This window comes from Puma concolor, chromosome A3 (assembly GCF_028749965.1).
Source record: "Puma concolor isolate L17-30 chromosome A3, mPumCon1.1.hap2, whole genome shotgun sequence".
Lineage (NCBI taxonomy): Eukaryota > Metazoa > Chordata > Mammalia > Carnivora > Felidae > Puma > Puma concolor.
In genome coordinates this window covers 110,088,679-110,110,441 of record NC_141669.1, presented here as the reverse complement: position 1 = coordinate 110,110,441, position 21,763 = coordinate 110,088,679, and the positions used below count along the sequence as shown (strand labels likewise).

The 21,763-nt window shown below is 50.4% G+C and overlaps 1 protein-coding gene across 5 annotated transcripts in view; it reads right to left on the bottom strand.

Moving 5' to 3' along the window:
• Positions 1-1,360: 1,360 nt before the first annotated feature.
• Positions 1,361-21,763, bottom strand: part of RASSF2 (Ras association domain family member 2) — a 44,419-nt gene continuing 24,016 nt past the window's right edge. For all 5 annotated transcript variants that reach the window (XM_086701752.1, XM_086701750.1, XM_086701754.1 and 2 more), the window contains exons 2-11: positions 20,653-20,743; positions 17,672-17,747; positions 14,963-15,114; positions 12,617-12,705; positions 10,990-11,150; positions 10,055-10,156; positions 8,673-8,724; positions 8,053-8,174; positions 6,749-6,846; positions 1,361-5,272 (exon numbers count right to left, since the gene is read on the bottom strand). In XM_086701752.1, coding sequence (XP_086557878.1) covers positions 5,203-5,272; positions 6,749-6,846; positions 8,053-8,174; positions 8,673-8,724; positions 10,055-10,156; positions 10,990-11,150; positions 12,617-12,705; positions 14,963-15,114; positions 17,672-17,747; positions 20,653-20,711 — 981 coding nt within the window. In that variant the 5' untranslated portion in view covers positions 20,712-20,743 and the 3' untranslated portion in view covers positions 1,361-5,202. The remainder of the gene's footprint in view (positions 5,273-6,748; positions 6,847-8,052; positions 8,175-8,672; positions 8,725-10,054; positions 10,157-10,989; positions 11,151-12,616; positions 12,706-14,962; positions 15,115-17,671; positions 17,748-20,652; positions 20,744-21,763) is intronic.

Here is a 21,763-nt window from a genome sequence, read left to right as displayed (position 1 = left end):
CTAAATATAAAAACTCAAAACAGCACGTAAGGGGAACACTGATTCGTCCAAATTTTTCTCTCTCTTTTAAAAAGAAACCTATAGGGGCGCCTGGGTGGCGCAGTCGGTTAAGCGTCCGACTTCAGCCAGGTCACGATCTCGCGGTCCGTGAGTTCGACCCCGCATCGGGCTCTGGGCTGGTGGCTCGGAGCCTGGAGCCTGTTTCCGATTCTGTGTCTCCCTCTCTCTCTGCCCCTCCCCCGTTCATGCTCTGTCTCTCTCTGTCCCAAAAATAAATAAAAACGTTGAAAAAAAATAAACAAATAAAAAAAAAATAAAAAGAAACCTATAAGTATCATTTGGGGTCATTGTTAAAAATCTTATCTTGGTTGTTAGCCTTTTTTAGAGGCCAAATTATGATGGTCCCTAAATTCCTCCCGGGAAGACAACTGTCGATCACATATTCAAATGTTGTGAACCAATCACACAACCCTCCTGTGTTCTAGTTCTCCAGAAAAAGAGGACCCACGGGATGTGGGTACATAGAGAGGGATTTATTTTAAGGAACTGGCTCATGCAGTTGTGGGGGCGGCTAGTCCAAAATCTGCAGGGTGGGCCGGCAGTCTGGAGACCCGGGGAAGAGCTCGGGCTGTGGCTCAAGTCCAAAGGCAGTCTGGAGGCAGAATTCTCTCTCCTTCAGGGGAAGCACGATCTTTCTTTTAAAGCTTTCAACCTATTGGATGAGGTCCACCCACATTATGGAAGGTGATCTGCTTTACTCAAAGTCAACTGATATACAAGTTAATCTCATCTAAAAACCACTTTCACAGCAACATCTAGACTGGTGTTTGACCAAATATCTGGGCACCATGGCTTAGCCGAGTTCACCTAGAATTAACCGTCACACTTGCCCTGCTCCTTGGGGTGGAACTTGGGCCCTCGTCTGAGGTCTTACATTTGGCAGCCTCTGGGGAGCTGCCTCTGACGGAGGCAAGTCCAGGTCCCCACACCCCCACAGGGTGGCTTGGCCATTTTACGGCTGGGGAAACCAAGTCCTAGCAAAAGGTTCCACGAATTGGTCCCAGGATCGTAAGAGGCCTGGGGGTACAGTCAGGACAAAATCTTGCCTCATGGGATGGTGGCTCCCAGCTCTTTCCACCACAATCGTTGGCTCCAGCAGGGCCTGAGCTCGCCGGGGACATTCTCATTTCACTTCTGACTTGGAATATTACAGCCAAGCCTGAGCCCATTCAAACCAGAAACTCTGGGGGAAGAAAATCAACTGACTTCCTGGATGTGCCTTCGCGTTCCCATCCCCCACTGTCCCACGGGGCAGAGCGGCGCGCCCAGCGGCCACACACAGAGCCATCCACAGAGGGACTTCTCTTTGAAAAGTGCTTTATTTCAACAAGATCTACGTTGGTGCATGGAAACATATCAAAATGTTACAGAAACGCGTCGCCCCTACTGAGGCCTTGTCAAATTACGACATGATCCCTAGATGCATCCGTTTGTAAGTTCAGAACCCAACAGTGAACCTGGTCATGTACCATTGCAGAGGGCAAATTATGATTAAGAAAAGGATACGTCACAAAGCTAAAACAAGTGGGGAAACCCTCAAGGACACTAACAGTAGTAACACACCAGAAACCATCGGCCGGGGAAGCAGGTTTGCGATCGGCTGGGAAGACTCCAGGGGTAAACTGAGGCTCTCCCTTCACCGCTTGTCCACATCTTGTGCTTGGGTAAAATGCAGGGGGCACTGTAACCTCCCGCGATGGGGTCACCGCTTTCAGTCCCGTCTGAAAGGCAGGTTGCTACATTCATTTTTCTCTCTCCCCCTCTCGGAGACCACTGTTCATCTCCTGACTCAGGCAGGAATTTGTGTACAACTTAAGCAGCAACTCAAAAACGTGGGTTGCGGCATGGGGACGCAGGAGACTTGCTCTGCTTGCTGTCTCGGCCCCCACATCACGGTTTGGCCACGAGGCCCTGAAATTCCCTTGTTCGTACAGAAATTTCTCTCTTGGCGATGTATCCAGGGCACCATATTTCTCCATGTTAATAAGGAGCTTTGCATTTTTTATTTTTTTTTTAACAGAGCCTCTCTTAAGAGTTTCTTGCGCTTCTGGGATCCGTTGCTCCTCTTCCTTCTGACATTCTGAAATAACCACCCAACTCTGCAGAAAAGAATTCGTGCCAAGAAGTTTTGCATCTGAGAACAGATCTGTGTGTGTGTCATTGTATTTCAAAGTCTAAGCTACAGTGATGATAAAATGTCTTCATCTGGGGATCTCCAGGAGAGAGGATTATTGTTTTCTTTCCGTAGGGAGGAGGGAAGGGTGCAAATATTTCTCCTTGAAGTCTCAGACCAAAACCCCAGTCCCCGCATTTTTCTCGAAGGTGGGTGGCTAATCTGAGCTCCTCCCTCCTCAACCTCGCTTAGAATCCAAGTCCATCGGCCTGGTGCACACTCCTCACCAGCACGTACAGGCAAGCCAAGCCTGCTATCTGTGCTTCTCAGTCTCTCCCCAAGGTATCCCCCCACCCCCATGTAACTCATCACCTGTCCACTCATGTGATCACCGAGAACGTGACCTTGTGCTTAATCTCACCATCACCTAGGGGAGCGGACCCCCTCCCCAGCCAGATGGACTCGGGCTTTTCCTTCATTTGATCACCTTGTAACATAAACCCCTAGAAAAAGAAAGCCAGATGTGGCTCTACTGCTTTTCACAAGTTAGGGGGAGAAACCTATAAACTGGCCTTTTGTTCCTCACACGATTTCAGGTTCATTGCACACAATTACATAACCCCCTACAAATCGGTACAGGAATTCAAAGCTGCCAGGCCATGTGATACCAGTGAGAAAATCCGGCTCCACACTGTGGTGAAGTGTCTCTGTTTCAGCCGCTGCTATTTCAAAGGCCCTTTCCAAAATTCCTGATCGGGTTGTTAGGAAGTAAGAAATGATCTCCAAACAGGGTGGGCCAAAATGCCACAAGGTACGGCCCACATTACGTGGAATGTATCCTGTAAGATGCGATTTCCCCTGGCTTCCACCCTGAATCCCTCCCGCCCCCCATCTTTAAAAAGCCAGGTCTACCTTAGCATCACTTTCTCGGCAAGGGATCCGGCAAACCTGACGTTTTGCAACATCGCCATATTTAAACTATCGTAATGCTAGTACAAATCAAAGAGAACTCTTATGAACCAGAAATAGCTGTCCAACAAAAGTTAGTGGTTAGTAGTTTGCTTTGTGGGGGTTTTTCTGCCTCGCGCACCAAGGAGAATTACTGGGGCCAACAAAGGCTGCGAACATTCAAAATAAAAAGAACTGGAAGAGAAGTTTAAGTCATTTTCTCAAAGGCAAGACTCAGGAAGTGTGTTTGCATTCACAAACCTGCTCTCGCCCATCTGTATGTAACAAAGGAAGCCTCTCCCGCCCCCGGGGTTTTCTGTGCATTTAGCAGAGGCCCACGGAGATGTCTGATTGAGACTAAGGTCGCCGGATTTCCAGTCCACACCCCACAGGGCTGGTGGCGCTGTCCCCGAGGAGGAGGTCGCCTTGCTAAGAGACCCCCGGCAACACGCCAGGTGGCAGCGTGCCATCTTTTTGAAAATCAACAATGAGACCACAGCTGTGAGCCACCTACAGAGGCCACGGAGGCCACAAGGGACAGCAGGGGGCAGGAACCTCTCTGCTGCAAACCTCCACCTTCCTTGCAGGTGCTGACCACTGGCACTCCTTCCCCCAACCGCCCAGCTCCCCAAACCTTCCTTGGAGGGGAGGTGAAGAGATGGGGAATCTCTCCACCACCAAGGCTGAGACCCCTGATGTCAGGAGCTCCTGGCCTTGCTTGGTTGATCTCCCAGCCAGGCACCCTGCCCCCACGCATCTATCAGTCCCTCTTCAAACTGTGTCAGCCATACTGTTGCCCAGCTGCCCGGAAGTCTTCCTGATGGGGACCCCACGGGGACAGACTGTCCTGCCCTTTCCCTGCATTGGGGTCTGCTCTAAAGCTCACCCAGGTGGCTGCTCAGAGAGGCCGAAAGAGAAGCTCCACCCTCCCTGTGCAGCCCGACCTGGGCCCCACCCCGGTCAATAGCAGCCTCCTCACTCTTGGGAAAACCATCTCCACACACGAGGTGAGGGCCACTTGCAAGAATCCAGTGGTTGGAAAGACTGAAGCCTTGACTTCAAACACATGGCTTCAGTATCAAGTGCAGGAATCTCCCCTGGTGGTATGAAACGGGCCGGGCTCACAGGCCTGTCATTTCTGCAAGGAGCCTCTACACTTCCCTAAAGAGGGAAACTCTCTGGCCACCCCAGAACGAGGCCAGGCCCCGGCCACACTAGCCAGCCTGCCACGTACAAACCGGTGAGACCTTTCCCTCAACTCACGGAGGCACCAAAGAGTTGGGGCCGGCAGCCTGGCATGCTTAGCGCATCAGGCTCCTCTCCTGTCTCCTAGACGTGGCCGTGGAGGCGAGGACAGAGGCAGAATCCGCGCAGATCATCACATATGTCTTTGTTATTTAAAACAATCCAAGTTTCCAGTGTAAAAACGTGTGGGCCTACTGCAGCTACCCCAAGGACGGTTTATCTTTTTCCATCGCATCCCCCAGGAGCATGGGGCTGTTATTTTGTTAATTTCCAATCCCCAATCCTGTTACGTGTACAGGGAGAATCTCTACTAACATATAAATATCCCAAATGGTGCGCTGGCTGAGTCCCCTCCCTTCTAAACATGTGTGGCTTGCTCCCTGGCACTGGAGGAGAGAAATCTTCCCTCCGACTTAAACCCCTCAGATTGGTGACTCGTCTGATTTTCCCCGTCTCGGCCAGCCTACCTGCAAGCCCCGTGGCACTTGTGCTGGTTGTTTGGAATTCAATGGCATGTGAATGTCAGGTAGGCACGTGGATACACACACTTACAGTGCACGCACGCATTCATGTGCGGACACACGCCCATGCACACATTTTGGGTCCTTATAACAAAATCAAAAGTCCTTGTGAGTGAAAGAAAGGAGCGGAGCACAGGGTTCCAGGGATGGGGAGTTGTCTGCTGGCTTCCCCATCCTGCTCCGGGCAGCAAATGGTGGCTTGGTGGGAGCTGGAGAGGTCTGCATCTAAAGGTTTCCACAGAAGGAAACCTTCCTGTGCGTCTTCTCATGTCAGCGGCGGCCCCTGTGGCATCTGGATCCCCTCCCTCTTGTGGCTCAGATTGTTGCTGGGGTCTCAGCCATCTCTTCCAGCCTCTGCCGGATCATTAGCCGGAGCACGGTGTACCTGGGGACAGGAACAGCTGCGGTGGACAGCGGAAGGCAACACACACCCCCTCTTGATCTTTCCCCACCACCCGGGCCACAGGGGCCACCTGTCGCTCCTTCTGCTTCTATCACAGGCCCAGCCATCCGCCACTTTGTGGCTTGTGTTCATTTCCACACCCAGAGGACAGGAAATGAACAGACCAAATCCAAAGTGGACAACTTGACTATATAGTTAGACACTCTGGCAAAAAGAAGGATGGGAAGGCGAAACCGAAACACCAACAGTAAGGGTTCCGCTAACCGAGTGCTGACTAGGCCCAAGGCTCCACGACACAGGAGCACGGGATCCTCACCTGAGCTGGACCATACGCAATTGCCATTATTTGACTACTTGGGCGGGGGGGGCTACAACGGCAGCGGCAACTTCGTATGGTTCAACCTAATATCAGTACCCGCATTTTGCGGAACAGGCTATAACAACTACCAAACGTGGGTGTCCATGACTTGTCTCCACCCTCTCCCTGAACTAATAAGGCAGCGCGGACGCTGGAGTGTGTACGGCTGTAGGACTAACGGGAACATTCCTTAAGTCCAGGGCTTGGCACCGCACAGCAAAAGCCATCTTAAAAGTTTGGCACATAGTAAGTGTTCAATAAATATTAACTGCCATCATACTAGCTATTATCATCGATACAGCAAATATTATCGGTGTTATTCGCCAGTGGCAGAAGTCAATCAACTGTCCCGCTGTATCCATGAAAAGCAGCCCGATTTATGGCTAACCATGGCAAAAAATATCATAAAACATAACCAAAAACATCAAAGTCACAATAAAAAAAAAAACCCACCCCCGAGAAATAGGGTGAAACAGGTGATGGGGATTAAGAGGTACAAACTTCCGGTTATGAAATAAAAAGTCACAAGGATGAAAAGCATAGGGAATACAGTCAATAATACTGTAATAATATATGGTGACAGATGGTGACCACACTTGTCACGCACGGTGAGCACTGAATAATGCATAGAATTGCTGAATCGCTACGCCATACGCCTGAAACAAATATAACATTGTATGTCAACTATACTTCAACCGGGATTTTTTTTTTAAATCCTCCCCAGAGAGAAGCTTTACTGGGCTTTTCAACCCAAATGCAATTTCCAGAAGAGAAATTGTTGAGAAGGGAGAAGGGTAGGAGGAAAGGATTTCATAGGTAGGGCTGTTCAGATTACTTTCCGCTGCTAAGATGGCTTTCTCTGGCACGCTTTTATGTCCCACATCAAAATGAGACGCTGGCCTAAGAAGCAAAGAGACCAACACACTTATGTTTTGTGTCCCCATCTGAGATCCACATTTGTCACGGGAAGCCCCCGGAAGAAGGTCCATGGGACCCAGGCCCACACAGCTGCTCAGCACAGTCCCTGCAAGGCATCTGAACACCTGGGCTCCCCACGGCCCTGGGAGAAGCCCAACCAGCCGCCCTGGGGCCATGCGTACTTGCGTATCAGCTTCTTGACTTCCCGGTCTTCTTCCTCTTGGAGCTTCTGAATGAAGCTTTTAAGGACAGGCATCTCGAACTTTATGTACTGGGCCACCTGGGGAGGAAGAAGTAAGTCTGGGGCGCACACACACCCCCTCCCAACCCTATTCCAATTCCTTTTGGTGTCTCTCTTACGTAAGGCCCAAAGCCGCGGGCACCTATTTCTACACGGATCCAAGATTTCCTTAAAGGCAGTAGCCAAGCCTCGTTCTTTTCAAGGCTGGCATCGAGATGGCTCCCTATACGTGATACAGATCTCCTAACTTCTCATTTCTCGTCCCCATGTATCCAGTCCACGACAAGGTGAAATCAAACATGGAAAAGCACTTTCTCCTGATGCAGCAATGCAGAGGAAAACCTGACCCGTGGTATTCAATAAAACTCCGTGTTCGCCCCTAAGAGGATTTATGGAACCGTGGCTCAGGACGATGGTTTGCATCTCGAGTCTCAAGCAGGCGTCCAAATGGGAGCTTACTCTGGAGAGGCTGTGGGGGTGAGGGTGGTTCCCGGGTGAGCCATCTGTCACCCCCCACAAGAATCCCCACCCTACTTTATCAACTCTTCTCCACGGGAAAAGTGGATTTCTCCACCCTATTCATGGCTACGTGACTTGTTTTGGTCAATGGAATGTGTGTGGACGTGATGTAAGACGCAACTGAGTGGAGGCTTCAAAGGAGCTTACGTGGTTTTGCCTGGTTACTTGCACTACAGGCACCTGCCATGTACCTCAGGGAGGCACTACCCCTTAGGCCTCGGTCTCTGAATGAGACATGAAGTGCACACCTGAACTCAACCCACAGCCCCCAGCAGAGCTGCTGCTATTCGCCTGCGGCCTCCTGAGAAAAAGGTAAATGCTGTTGTAAGCAGCTAAGATTTGGGGATGTTTGTTACCACAGCAAAAGCTGACTGATGCATAAGATGAGGTAAAATCACTGCTAACTTCTTGAAGCCGCTAAGAGAGGTTTGCAGAAACTTCTCGGGCCTCTTACAGTACCCCAGAAAGGCTGAAGACATTTACTCCTTCCATGGAAACCACTTGGTGCCTGAGCCTACCTCCAACAAATCCCCAGGGCATAGCCTCAGTCTAGCCTCTGCGTTCATTCTCCCTGCTAATGGCTTCAAGGAAACCCGGTATTGAGGAATGGCAGCAAAATGGGACATGGCCCTTGGCCAAAAAAGTCAAGCTATACCCCAGTTGCAGGTAACCCAACCAAATCCCCACCCACCTGAGGACAGACCAGCCGACCAAAAGGGGACTCACATCATAGGTGACTTCCTCCACCTGGTCCTTCTCCATAAGAAACACTTTGGAGACCTGCTCACATGGGCCCTGGAGGATTCGAGCTACCAGCGGGTAATCGGTGTTCTTGAGCTTCTGTTTCTCTGTAACACACACACAGCCAGGAGCAGCCCTGAGTTCGGCCCGAGGCCCTTCTCACCATAAGTAGTGGCCAACTCAGGGGCCCAAATGGCCCAGGCACCTTAGGAGATGCGGCCACGTAAGTCAGGAGACTGAATAGTGAATGAACAATTCTTGTTCAAAGCAACCATTCCCTCCCCCCTCTCCCTAACAAAACTACCATGCTCAAATCCTTTGGAAGATACTCTACTGGAGGAATTGGTCTTATCTACCTCTTAAGAACATCCAGTTCCTCTTTAAATAAGCAGTTACGTTTTAGTGTTTGTTTCCTGACCACATACGGCATTCCCCAGTGGACTCAGCCAGTGAGCCCACTGGCCTTGGAGGCAAACAACATTTGGAGGTTTCCAAAAGCCAAACGACAAGCAAATGAGGCAGAGGTTTGGTTTGTTTGTTTGTTTGCTTTTTCCTGTTTTGAGTGAAGTAAAAATGTTCAAGTACACTGTATTTTTCAGACTTACCACCGCTGGTATGGACCACATACAAAGCAAACTCTTCTGCGGAATTCTCGATCTGAAGCAGAAACAAAAGATACTTGGAGGAAGCACATATTCACACATCCCAAGCCCGAGCCATTCCTTCTTGAATGCCACAAAGCTCAATCAATTTTAGGCAACTTTTGAGGGGGGGAGCTATTTATCTACAGCTCTCAGAGGGGATGAGGAGAGGGGGCAGGCCGGAAACTTCACCAGTCACAGCAGATAATCAGGGCTGATGCTTTCTGCACCCTGCCAAGCACAGCGCTCCACACTTTGCATGCGTTCACTCATCTAAGGCGCCCGACAACCCCTCAATGGGGTCCCGTTAACCCTCATTTTACAGACGAGGGAGCAGAAACACAGGGAGCTTTAGTAAGTTGCTCAGCTCATCCATGCAGCAGGTGATGGCTGGGGATTCGAACCCAGAGCCTGTGCCCTTAGGCCACTGGGCGACACTGGCCTCAATAAAAATAAGAATCTCTGACACCAAAAGATAAGGGGATGATTCCTATAAAGGGATTGTGGAAAACAGAGTAACAGGACTTTAAAAAAACTCAGGCACTATAATTTACACATCTACTGAAGTTCCTTTTTAAAAAAAATTTTGGGGGGCGCCTGGGTGGCTTGGTTGGTTGAGCATCCGACTTCAGCTCAGGTCATGATCTCACGGTCCGTGAGTTCGAGCCCCACGTTGGGCTCTATGCTGACAGCCAGAGCCTGGAGCCTGTTTCGGATTCTGTGTCTCCCTCTCTCTCTGCCCCTCCCCTGTTCATGCTCTGTCTCTCTCTGTCTCAAAAATAAATAAAAACGTTAAAAAAAATAAAATAATTTTTTTAATGTTTATTTTTGAGAGAGAGAGTGAGCATGAGAAGGGGAGGGGCAGAAAGAGGGGACAGAGGATCTAAAGGGGGCTCTGTGCTGACAGCAGAGAGCCTGATGCGGGGCTCGAACTCACAAACTGTGAGACCGTGATCTGAGCTCAAGTCAGACGCTCAACTGACCGAGCCACCCAGGCGCCCCCTGAAGTTCCTTTTTCAGAGTCGGTTCCCCAAATGTGTTTCAGAAGTCAGTCTGTACACAGAGCCCCAAACCAGGCATCAGGCCTGAGGTCTCAGAATCCCCCGCAAGTTGCCCAACAGGCTCCCGGCCTCACCTCCGGGCTTTGGACTCAGCGGGTCTAATTCAGGGCCAGGGCCTGAGAAGCTCTGCTTTGCTGACAAGCTCCCACGTGATGCTGATGCCGCAGGGTCTGAAGAACCAAACCGTCTGCCCGGTGCCCCCTTACCACACACTCTCCATGGCCCCCCTTTCCACCCCGGGCACATGCACCAGCCATCCCAGGCCAGCCAGCAGAAGGAACTTGCCTTAAATTTGTTAAGCAGCAGCTTCAGGACCTGTGGGGTGGTCATGGTGCTGTTGATGCGGACGTTGGTGACAGAACCATAGGCCGGCGTGAACACTGACGTCTGTCAATAGAGAGGTCTGGTTCAGGCTGGCAGTGGGGACAAGGACCGGGGCACTAAAACTTGGGTGTCCAGGCCCCGCGACCTGGGGTACAGGGCCCAGTGACAATGGCACTTACCCTGTGCACCCTGAGAGCCCCCTGATGGCCTGGCAAGCAGTGGGCCTTAATGTCAATAAGGCCGCCCTGGGCTTTGCCTAACTCAGGAGCTCATCGCCCACCCACCGCCCCAGAGGGAGTCTGGGGGTTCTGAGCTGGGCACGTGGCAGGGCGGGGGAGGGGGAGTAGACCCAGATAAGGAAGACCTCCTCTCCAGATAAAACACGCACGAGGCCCCCTCCACTGTGACTTCCACACAAGGTCTCTGACCGCTCTCCCATGATGCACTTGCTTCCGGGGCTCGGTTCGGACCAGGCAGCAGGAGGAAAGAGGGTCAGCTAGCTTTGGGAGAGGCAGGCGGTGCAGGGACGCCCCTGCCTTGAGTCCTGCAGCTCTGTGTCAGGGGCAGCACTTAGCTCACAGAAACGGGAGACCCCACAGCAGCTAAGAGGCACGCGGTGTAGGAAGTGGGTAACGTGTGGATTTTCCGGGGAGTGGGGAATGGCTCTGATGTTTGTGGGGTCATCTCACCCACCACCCTGAGGGGACTCCTGATCTGGGGTCCCTCACCCCTCACAGGGCCGGCAGAGCCTGAAGCCCACCCACGACCCAAAGATGGAACAGCAAACACTTGGCTTCCCACACGTCTGCGGCCTCGAGGGGGCGGCTGCCCGGGGAGAGACCTTATTCCCTTGAGGCTCCCCAGGCCCCCGACCCCCCCCCCCCCATCCTCTCTACCTTGTGGTTGTAGAAATGGCCATTGATGGAGAATCGGTGGCGTCTGATTCGCCTCTGGTCACTGGGTGTCCTCACGTTGCCACGGCGACGCACCCCAACGTCACTGCGCGTGCGCATCAGCTGTGGGGTGTCTTCCTGCAGGGTCTTCAGGCCCCTGGAGTCTAAGAGGGAAGGGAGAAACGAGCTCGGTCTGCCTGGACCCGGGATGTGGCGGTTCGCACACAGTACCCTTTTTGTGGCCAATGCTACGGTACCCACGGCCGCCTCCCCCAAAACGCGTTTCATAAAAACAGTGTTTCCCGCTGGGGGGGTAGGGGTGGAAACATATGGTATGATGCACTGAGAAGCAATCCAGTGACAAGGTTCAGAGCACAGACTTCAGAGCCAGATTCCCAGGGTCAAGTCCCAGCTCCACCACTGCCACGTATCATGAACCCCTCTATGCCTCAGTTCCCTCACCTATAAAATGGGCATCACAGAATTGTTGTGAGAGTTTAGTGAATTAATTCACACAAAGCACTTAGAATAGCGCTTGGCACAGGATAAGCACGACATAAGGACGTGCAAGATATAGCAAGCTGACAATATCTTCAAGATTACACATGCGCATAGCCTCAGACCCAGAAATTCCACTTGGAAGAATCCTACAGACACTGATGAATGTGCGAAATGACACGTGTACAAGGCCACTAACTGCAACCTTGTTTGTCACAGCGAAAGCCTGGAATGACTTGGGGTACCTGGGTGGTTCAGTTGGTTAAGTGTCAGACTCTTGATTTCGGCTCAGCTCACAATCTCATGGTTCTGTGGGATCAAGCCCCACGTGGGGCTCCGAGTTGATGGCATGGAGCCTGCTTGGGATTCTCTCTGTCCCTCTCTCTGTCCCTCCCCCGCTCATGTGTTCTCTCTCTCTCTCTCAAAACAAATAAAAGACTGGAATGACTTCAATGTCTATCAGCAGGGAGTGATCCACATTTCTTCACACAATGGAAAGAACACAGAAGTTCTTCATGGATTTGTACGGAACAGTCCTCAAAACAAACTAATAGAAACAGGGATGTGCAGGGGCACCTGGGTGGCTCAGTCGGTTAAGTGTCTGACTTCAGCTCAGGTCATGATCTTGCTCGGTTTGTGAGTTCAAGCCCCACATCGGGCTCTGTGCTGACAGCTCAGAGCCTGGAGTCACCTTCAGATTCTGTGTCTCCTCCTCTCTCTGCCCCTCCCATGCTCATGCTCTGTCTCTCTCTCTCTGTCTCTCAATAATAAATAAATGTTAAAAAAAATTTTTTTAAAAAGAAAAAGAAACAAGGATGTACAAAATGCTACCCCTTATGTAAATGGGGGAAGAAAAGAAATGACGTCCGACGATAAAGGTATGTTGCTGTGTATTTGCTTGTATTCATATAGAATATCTTGGCAAGATATTCTCACCATGCCTTCAGGTTTTTTCTAGGGAGAGAACCTCTAAGGTGAGTAAACAAAATGGGGAGTTTTCACCTGTTTCCTTTGAATCCTCTTTGAATCCTGAACCATGTGAATTTCATTTATTTAATTTACAACATCTATAACCGCATCGGTCTTCACATAAGTGGGCCCAAAGCAGGAGCCCTGCCCTCCACGCACGTACCTGTGGGACTTGCTGTCTGTTCACTCTCCGGTGGGGCATCCACTTCTGAGATCTGAATGTTGGGCACGGTGAGGGGCTTCAGGATGGTGCTGGGGAGGCAGAAAACAAAAAGAAGCCTGGCTCAGCCCCTGTGGAGAGATACTCCCTCTCCTGCAGGGGGAGTACTTCGCCTGTGCCAGGCAGGGGACCAGCCACACCCTCATGGATGGCCCGTGCTAAGTGTCCCATGAGGCTGGCCCGGCTCCAGGGCTGAGCCCTGGGTAGGGAGGGGGTATGTCGGAGGAGAATATGCTCATTCCCAGCATCTGCAGCAACATAAGCACCCAATTCACCAAGGCCAGGATGGAGAACACCGAAGAACAAAATCCACGTGCTATGTGCGTGCAGTTTCTAAGCACATACGGGTTCTATAGCTTCTTTGGGAAACCCTAATAATCTCCGGACAAGATTCCAGTTCAGATCCTTTTCTGTTGTAGGAGTGACTCTAAAGGAATCTAAAAGGAATGGCATCTAAAAGGAATGGAAAGTATCTAAAAGGAATGGAAAGTAACAGGTTGGTTGCCGTGAGGGTCAGGGCCTCATCGGAGGGGCCACTGATGATGGCGTTCTTGGGATTGCCGGACGGAATGCTCAGCCGAGCTGGAGAAAGGATCACAAGCAGGCAGTCTGAGCAGAGTCCTGGTGTTGCCATGGTAATTGGCAAATGACTCCCCGAAGCCAAAAGGGATAATGACAGCAGCTCAGAGAAGCACACCCAAAATCAACAGAGGATTTGGCTCGAAAGGAGAATCATACTTAACCAATGAGGACCATCCCATAATGAGAAGAGTGTGGGCTCCCTGGCACCCAGCAGAGATGGGACTTATGGTCCAGGGATGATAGTTTTAAAAGACAATAAAAATTGAAAATCTGAAAGAACTTCCTGTTGTAGTAGAACTCTGGACTTCTGACCCTAGAATGGAACTGGTCAGAGCCTCTCAGGAACGGTGAGCACTGGACGCTCACAGGGGCCACCGCCCATTCCCGCATCGAGGCAGAAACTGGCCTCAGCATCCTTCTGGACACAGTGGTCCAGGCAGTCACGTTATTAGAGCAGGCATCAGAGCTAACATTCTTACAGTTCTGACAACTCTCTCAAAGTACTAGTAGGTTTCAAGAACCAACCAAGACCGCTTGATGTTGCAGGGATGGGGGAAGAAACAAGTGTGCAGAGTGAAGGACCCCTTAGCAGGCTCAGCCGAAAATCACGCGGTCAAACGGCATTTTAAAAATCCTCTCACTTAGGGGACGGAATGCAGCATAGTCTGGGCACTGGGATGCGGCTGTGGAAAGGGCTTGACCCACAGGAAATCAAATATGGTAGAAATGCTGAAATCAGAGTGGAGTGAGAAACCATCAAAGACAGATGAAGCCAGAGAACCTTGACTAGACATCGCAGCGCCTGATGGGATGGGCAACAACTTCCCTCCTAAAATTCCCTTGGAAAGAAAGCAGATCAGCTCCAGGGTTTGGCCACAGTGTAGCTTTCTCTCCACTTTAGAGAAAGATTGATTTGGCTGTGGAGTTTAACAGAACATTCAGCGTGTCCAACAGACAGGGCTTGGTTCTGGGTTAAAACAGAAAACACATCGCAGCGGTTTTGGCTGCGAGGTCGGCACACCCCTCCCCACCCCCCCCAGACTCCGGCCCCAGGGCAGCAGGGACCAGTGACAAGTGTCTGGATGGAACGCAGCTAGTCACTTGATACCAAGAACTAAAGTTCCAGAAAGAAGGCCCAGTAAAGAGGGCGGGCCTCACTACAGGTGCTCGGCCACCATCTGGCATCGGAGAGAGGAAAGGAGCAGACCTTCCCAGACTCCCAGCGGGGACCCAGAAGAGAGGGCCTCCCAGACATGCAGAGCTTCCATGTTGGAACCCTAAGTGTCTCCGCAGCAGGGTCATTCTATGAGGAGGGGTCCCCGTGGAGAGGTGCTGGGACACCAGGTGTCCCATCGGAAATCTGTAGGCTACGCCTGGCTGGCCGCTGGCGGTTCCCCTCAGAGGCTCCGGAATTCTCCATGACGGAGGACTCACTGCTCAGCCAGGTGCTGGCTGGTGCGCCTCCCCTCTCACTCTCATCCAGTGATTGTGGTGACAGGCACAGTGGCCAGATCACACGAACATCTGCTCCTTCCTCCTCCTCCTAAGCCGAGAACAGGTGCACCCGCAGCGCAGGTGGGAGAGTGGGGCGCTGGGGTCAAGGCTCTCTGGATGAAGGTGGCATTTACCGACTCAAGAACACTCAAGAACGGAACCCCCAGACACGCCCGGTCCCCCCCCGCCCCGGTCCCATCTCTCCCCACTCACCCCTGAGCCCCCAAGTTACAGCCAGAGTGCCAGGAGGAAGAGGATGGCGGGGGGCGAATGCGTTCATTGTCATCTTGCATCTGCAGGCGGATGGGCCGGCGCAACCCCCAGGAGATGTTCAGCAGCCCCTCCACGATGAACTCATCTTCCTCCTGCCCACGGAGCAACTGACACAGTGAGCCAGCCCAGAAAACCCCACCAGCGCCACGCTGAAGGACAGCTGACAGCACCCTTCTTGATGTGTCCTTGCTGGGCACGCCCAGTTATACTCACACCCCAGCTCCAGGACGTGCCCCACTGCAAACTACCCCGATGACCTCACGGGTCAACACAAAAGTTGCCCTGAAATTCAAGTACATGTGCGTAAATTATAAAAAATGGGGTATTTTTTCAGGCGCCTGGGAGGTTCAGTCAGTTAAGCATCTGACTTTTGATTTCAGCTCAGGTCATGGTCTCACAGTTCGCGAGCTCAAGTCCCACATCCGGCTCTGCGCAGACAGTGCGGAGCCTGCTGGGGATGCTCTCTCTCTCTCTCTCTCTCCCTCTCTCTCTGCCCCTTTCCTCGTGCTCACGCTCTCTCGCTCTCTCTCTCTCAAATAAAGAAACTTTAAAAAAAATGGGGTGTTTTTTAATACTTTGCAGAAAAAAGAATACATCTTTTAAAGTGAGACTAACCTTGCTAACAAAGCAAGAGCTAAATTCTTGCATTAGCTACTTCCCCTCCCCTACCAGGGAAAGTGATATGTGTTTAGCCGTAACATGTGTTTAGCAATCTGACCTGCCGGTTGAAGGAGATTCAAAGTAACGTTTCCCCAAGTTGATTCTACAGAACACTAGCTCCTCTAACAGGTCACCTGTTACCTTAAAAAAGGGTGTCAAGTGATCATGAGTTGGGAGACGATGTGTTAATCAGATTTCTTACCAGCAGAACTTCCCAGAGCCTTTAATTAGCTAATGTGCTACCTGACGGCTCTCCACGAGGTGAACAGGTCTTGTAAGGATTCCCAGTTTATACTCAAGGGTTGTTGACTGGTAAGAAATTAAATGTGAAACCCTTTTTTTTTTTTTAATTTTTTTTTTCAACGTTTATTTATTTTTGGGACAGAGAGAGACAGAGCATGAACGGGGGAGGGGCAGAGAGAGAGGGAGACACAGAATCGGAAACAGGCTCCAGGCTCCGAGCCATCAGCCCAGAGCCTGACGTGGGGCTCGAACTCACGGACCGCGAGATCGTAACCTGGCTGAAGTCGGACGCTTAACCGACTGCGCCACCCAGGCGCCCCAAATGTGAAACCCTTTTAAGGGCATCTGCATGTTTTATCCCCAAGAAATTAGTCTCATTGATGACCATGAAACCCTTTCATCATAGAACATTCTGAGAATTTATTCTGTAAGACGCAGCCCAGAAACGTTGTTCAAGGACCTAATCTTGCAAATGGCCCAGCCACAAATTAGAAGAAGTTTTCAGGACAATGCATAAAAGGGTCAGACCTTCTTTCCCAAGTCTCAGAAAAACCCACAGATGTCAGACCTGGGCCACAGCCACATCTTTATGCTGTATGGATAAAGATGACACCTGTCCAATGAACCACTGACCTGGATCCCAGGATCACCCTCAGAGAGGTGGGGGAAGAATAAAAGAAAGCAGGAGATAAGTGAAACAACTTTCATGTGTGGGGGAAGCTTGGGGGGAAAGCTTTATTTAAGAACAGGCCATATGGGGCACCTGGGTGGCTCAGTCAGTTAAGCATCTGACTTCAGCTCAGGTCATGATCTCACGGTTCGTGAGTTCAAATACCACATCAGGCTCTGTACTGACAGCTCAGAGCCTGGAGCCTGCTCCGGAGTCTGTGTCTCCCTCCTCTCTCTGCTCCTCCCCTGCTCCCACTCTGTCTCTCTCTCTCTCTCTCTCTCAAAAATACATAAACATTAAAAAACTTTATTAAAAAAGAAAAAAGAACAGGTTATATGTATGCCTTCTAGCTGGTCGAGGCTGGCATCACTACTCTTACATCACATGATTTAGGCAAAGTAGGACTTTGCCTGGTTTAAGGGCCACAGAAAAAGTCACTGCATCTCACATACTATCCCCAACCAGCCTGCCTTAGTAGTTGAAATTCTACCATCTGACTGATATCTGTTTCTGTGGATTAAATCGCCATGGCTAGATAACCTGAAAATGTGTTTAGCATGGTATTACACATATCTTCTTATCAGTCTAGAACACTTGAGTATAAATTACTCTACCAGGCTCCTATATAGCTCATCATCTACCTGATAACAGGCTTTACAGAAATGGATACAGGATGAGTAAGCTTAGATTCAGGATGGGGGCTGGGAAAAGACAGAAGGATAGCAAAGAGCATCCTGGGAAGACACCCTAGGAAGACCGCTACGGCTGTGGGGAAGGGCAGAGCATTTCCTCACAGACCTCACATGATTTGCCGATTTCATGAAAGTCCCCCTTTGGAGGACCCCCCTCACCCCCCGCTCAGCCTCACATCCCCAGAAATGTCCTTGGAACAGAAAAGCTCATCCTCTTTAGAACAAAATGAGCCTGGGGGTATCCTTCCAAAGAACTCCAGGGACACCACTGACATCCTAAATGAGAGGCCTCTCCCAGGGGCAGGAGAGGCAGGGACCCTGAGACCCTAGAGACACGGAGGCAAAGTCTGGCCGGCCCACAGGCCTTCCCCGGGGACGCCTTACCTCACGGTGCCGCAGCTGCAAATTCTGGCCTTCATAGTACAAATTATAGGTCTTCAGATGCAGGAGAAGTTCGTTCCTTAGGGGAAAAAAATACAAAAGGTGTAACACTCTTAGCTGAAGCCACTGAATGCCGTCATTCCCTCTTTTCTCACCTCTAACCTGGCCTTCAGCCACCCCAGTCTGGGTGTCTGTCCACATGCATGTACACACACACACACACACACACAGCCACCACCCCCACCTTCATGTTCCCCCAAGATCCAGGTCAAGAGTAGACACCAACCGTAAGGAACAACTCCAGAAAACCAAGGCAGGCCACGCCTGCTGACGAAGCCTGGCAGTTCTGACCACGCTCCCTAAACCCAAGCTAAATACGCCATCTCCCATGAGGCACAGACTCAGAGGCCAACGCACTACAAAGTCCACAGACAAGGTTTCTCTGGCATCTCCACTGTCTGTCTTCCCTCACATATGCTGTGAGTTAGGACAGGATGATTGATCCCTGTAGGCCTCCGTGAGACTCAGAAACTTCTGGGCTTTTCAGAAAGTGAAAAGGTCTGGACCCCACCGACTTAAGCTTCATAGACATGACCTTAGGGCGTGTTTAAAAACCTACAAACTCCCATCAACAGTGGAGTGGATGAATAAAGGGAGCTGAGTCACATAGTGGAATATCACGTAGCTGCAAGAATATGAACGAGCTACGCACAACACGATGAATCTCACAGACGTTATGCTGAGCAAAGGAAGCCTCACACAAAAGACCACGTATCATATGGTTCCAGGTATGTAATGTTTAAAATGGGTGCTAGAGGGGCGCCTGGGTGGCTCAGTCGGTTGAGTGTCCGACTTCAGCCCAGGTCATGATCTCGCGGTCCGTGGTTTCGAGCCCCGCATCGGGCTCCGTGCTGACAGCTTGGAGCCCGGAGCCTGTTTCAGATTCTGTGTCTCCCTCTTTCTCTGACCCTCCCCTGTTCATGCTCTGTCTCTCTCTGTCTCAAAAATAAATAAACATTAGGGGCGCCTGGGTGGCGCAGTCGGTTAAGCGTCCGACTTCAGCCAGGTCACGATCTCGCGGTCCGTGAGTTCGAGCCCCGCATCGGGCTCTGGGCTGATGGCTCAGAGCCTGGAGCCTGTTTCCGATTCTGTGTCTCCCTCTCTCTCTGCCCCTCCCCCGTTCATGCTCTGTCTCTCTCTGTCCCAAAAATAAATAAAAAACGTTGAAAAAAAAAACTTAAAAAAAAAATAAATAAATAAATAAATAAACATTAAAAAAAATTTTTTTTAAATAAAAAAAATAATAAAATGGGTGCTAGAATTCAGGATAGCGGTTCACCTTGGGGAGCAGTGACCACAAGGGGGCAGAAGAGGGTTCTGGGCCCTGGTAATATTCTATTCTACAAACTTTTATCTTTTTATTGTATTCTAGATGCTTTCGGTTTATTTTATTTTTTGTTTATTTATTCTTTTAAATGTTTATTTCTTTTTGAGAAAGAGAGAGAGCACAAGTGGGGAAGGGGCAGAGAGAGGGGGAACAGAGGGTCTGAAGCAGGCTCAGTGCTGACAGCGGAGAGCCCGAGGTGGGGCTCGAACTCACAAACTGTGAGATCATGACTTGAGCCGAAGTCAGACGCTTAACTGACTGAGTCACCCAGGTGGCTCCTTTCAGTTTATTTTTTAAAAAATTTGGGGTTGCTTGGCTGGCTGAGTGGAGGAACATGGGACTCCTGATGTCAGGGTCATGAGTTCAAGCCCCATGTTAGGTGTGGAGACTGCTTAAGTAAATAAATAAACAAAAAAAAAATGTTTTTTAACTTGCCAATCTCCCTCCGAAGCCTCATATCAGGCCTCCCTAGCTGTTAGATCCTGGTTTCCAGGTGGTCCTCTGGAAACACAGCTCTCCTGAACAAGAAAGAGCAAGGACTTCCCGCCTTTGTGATCAGGGTGAGCCCGCGTTGAACCTGAGAACAGTCTATGGGAAAGTGCATGCTAGCGCCTGGGGGCTGGGAAGGGAGAGGCTTGAGGAGGCTGCCGTGTGCTTTTGCCTCATCTCAGGCAAGAGGTTATGAAGTTTGCTCCCTCTGACTCCAGCCATTTCAACACAGCGATGCGGGGCCACACCAGAGGTCAAAGCTGGCTTGAAATTCCAAGAATCTCCTGCCAAGCTAAACCTAGAAAAATCGGAGTAATTCTATGGAAGCCTAAGTGAATTAGCGAAAAATGCGACTCCAAATAACCTAACGCAAGAGCCGTTTGGCCCTTTTGAACACGCAGATCTCAAATTACTGGTCAGCAGAAGTCCCCGGGGAAATCCGTCAATGAGGAGATAAGAGCGATCCATATCTCACACAACTGCGTGTCTGTATATGGCCAAATATGTGTAAAGGAATTAAAACAATTTGGTGGCAGATAAGCTAAACATTTAGCTCAGATACAGAGCACCCAGCGTGAACAAATCCTGGTGCCGGATATAAAAATACATCCTCAAACAGATAATCTGGAAGAGTCCACTTTGGCTCACACGAGCCAAATATCTGAGCTCGAGAGATTTTCGTACATACAGAGCAATGAAACTGTCTCCTTCTGTTCAGGGGGCACCTGAACGTTTAGTCAGAACGCCGGCAGCACAGGGACCCAGCCCAGCTGGGACCCCCCCCAAAGGGACACCACAGGTAGCACAGCGAGCCACCACCATTAACTCCTCCTCCTGGGAGCCCTCCAGGACACCATCTTTTTGAGCACCCAAGGGTGCCGTGTCTTGAAGGTCTTTACTTCGCGGTCTATGGCCAGGCTCTGGGGGCATGTTTTTATCTATAGCACCAACCTTGCTGTGCTGACACTAGTTCACAATCGGGAGCTTCGCTTCTTCCCCCCGACAGGAGCCCCTGCTCGCCCACGTACAGAAGAGACTCCTGTGCCAGGGGTTTCCAACCATGTGGGACTGGCCCCTGGGGACACAACACTACAGCAAAAAACCTTACTTGGAGATGTATTTATCTTGTCCACACGGGACTAGGGAGGTTTCGTGACTGTAATCCATTCTTCCTTTCCCTTGTCATCAGAAGGGGAGACCTATATTTGAGAAAAGACACAGGTTAAAGTCAAGTTGTGTCCTCAGGAACTCAGCAGAACCTGGACCAGGGGAGGGAGAACAGGGCTCCCTGTTCCCACCCCCGATCCACAGCTGGTACAGCCCAACGCTGACCCAGGGCTGGTGAGGTGCCACACTGTGGGCTGCTGCCTCCGCTGGCCACAGCCGCTGGGGAAAAACCACCCCAAGACGACAGCCCTTGGAAAGCCCCAGAACAAACGTTCCAGGCACAGAGAATGCTGACACCCAAGGTGGTCCCGAGGACGACCAACAAGCCTTTCCCGAAGATATCTTCACCACACAGGATAGAGATTTGTCTGACAGCGAAGGTTCAAATTCTACTGAGGTAGACTACAGATTGGTCAACTACCTAAAAATGCCCAGAGCGAGCTGGGCCCAATAAATCACAGCATATACATCTATAATCGCCATTAAAATATGACAGCGTTAAAGCCAATTTAATTACCTGGGAACGTGACAATACATTATGAAGACACAGGTTATAAAACTGTGAGTCCGATTTTGTTTAAAATATATGTAAGCATAAAACATGCATATACACATCTATATGAATGGATATCTATATTCAGATACTCAGCTATATACGTCAGGCTTTCTCAGCCTCAGCGCTATTGACGTTTGGGGCTAGGGCATTCTTGGTTGTGGGGGCTGTCCAGTGCGTTGGAGGATGTTTAGCAGTATCCCTGGTCTTTACCCACCAGATGCCAGCAGCACCACCAGTCATGACAATCAAAATGTCTCTGGACATTACCCAGTGTCCCCTTGGGGCTAATTTGCCCCTAGTTTAGAACTTCTGGTATATGTACATCTGCATGTAAACGAATGAAGGATTGGCTCTCTCGGGGTAATGGCTTACCAGAAAGTTTTTTCATTTTGTTATGAGCATTTTCAAACATAAAGATTTAGAGTAAGACAATGAACAGCCATGTATGCATGGCTATTCTACCCTTAACACTTACTATATCCTTCATTATCACACA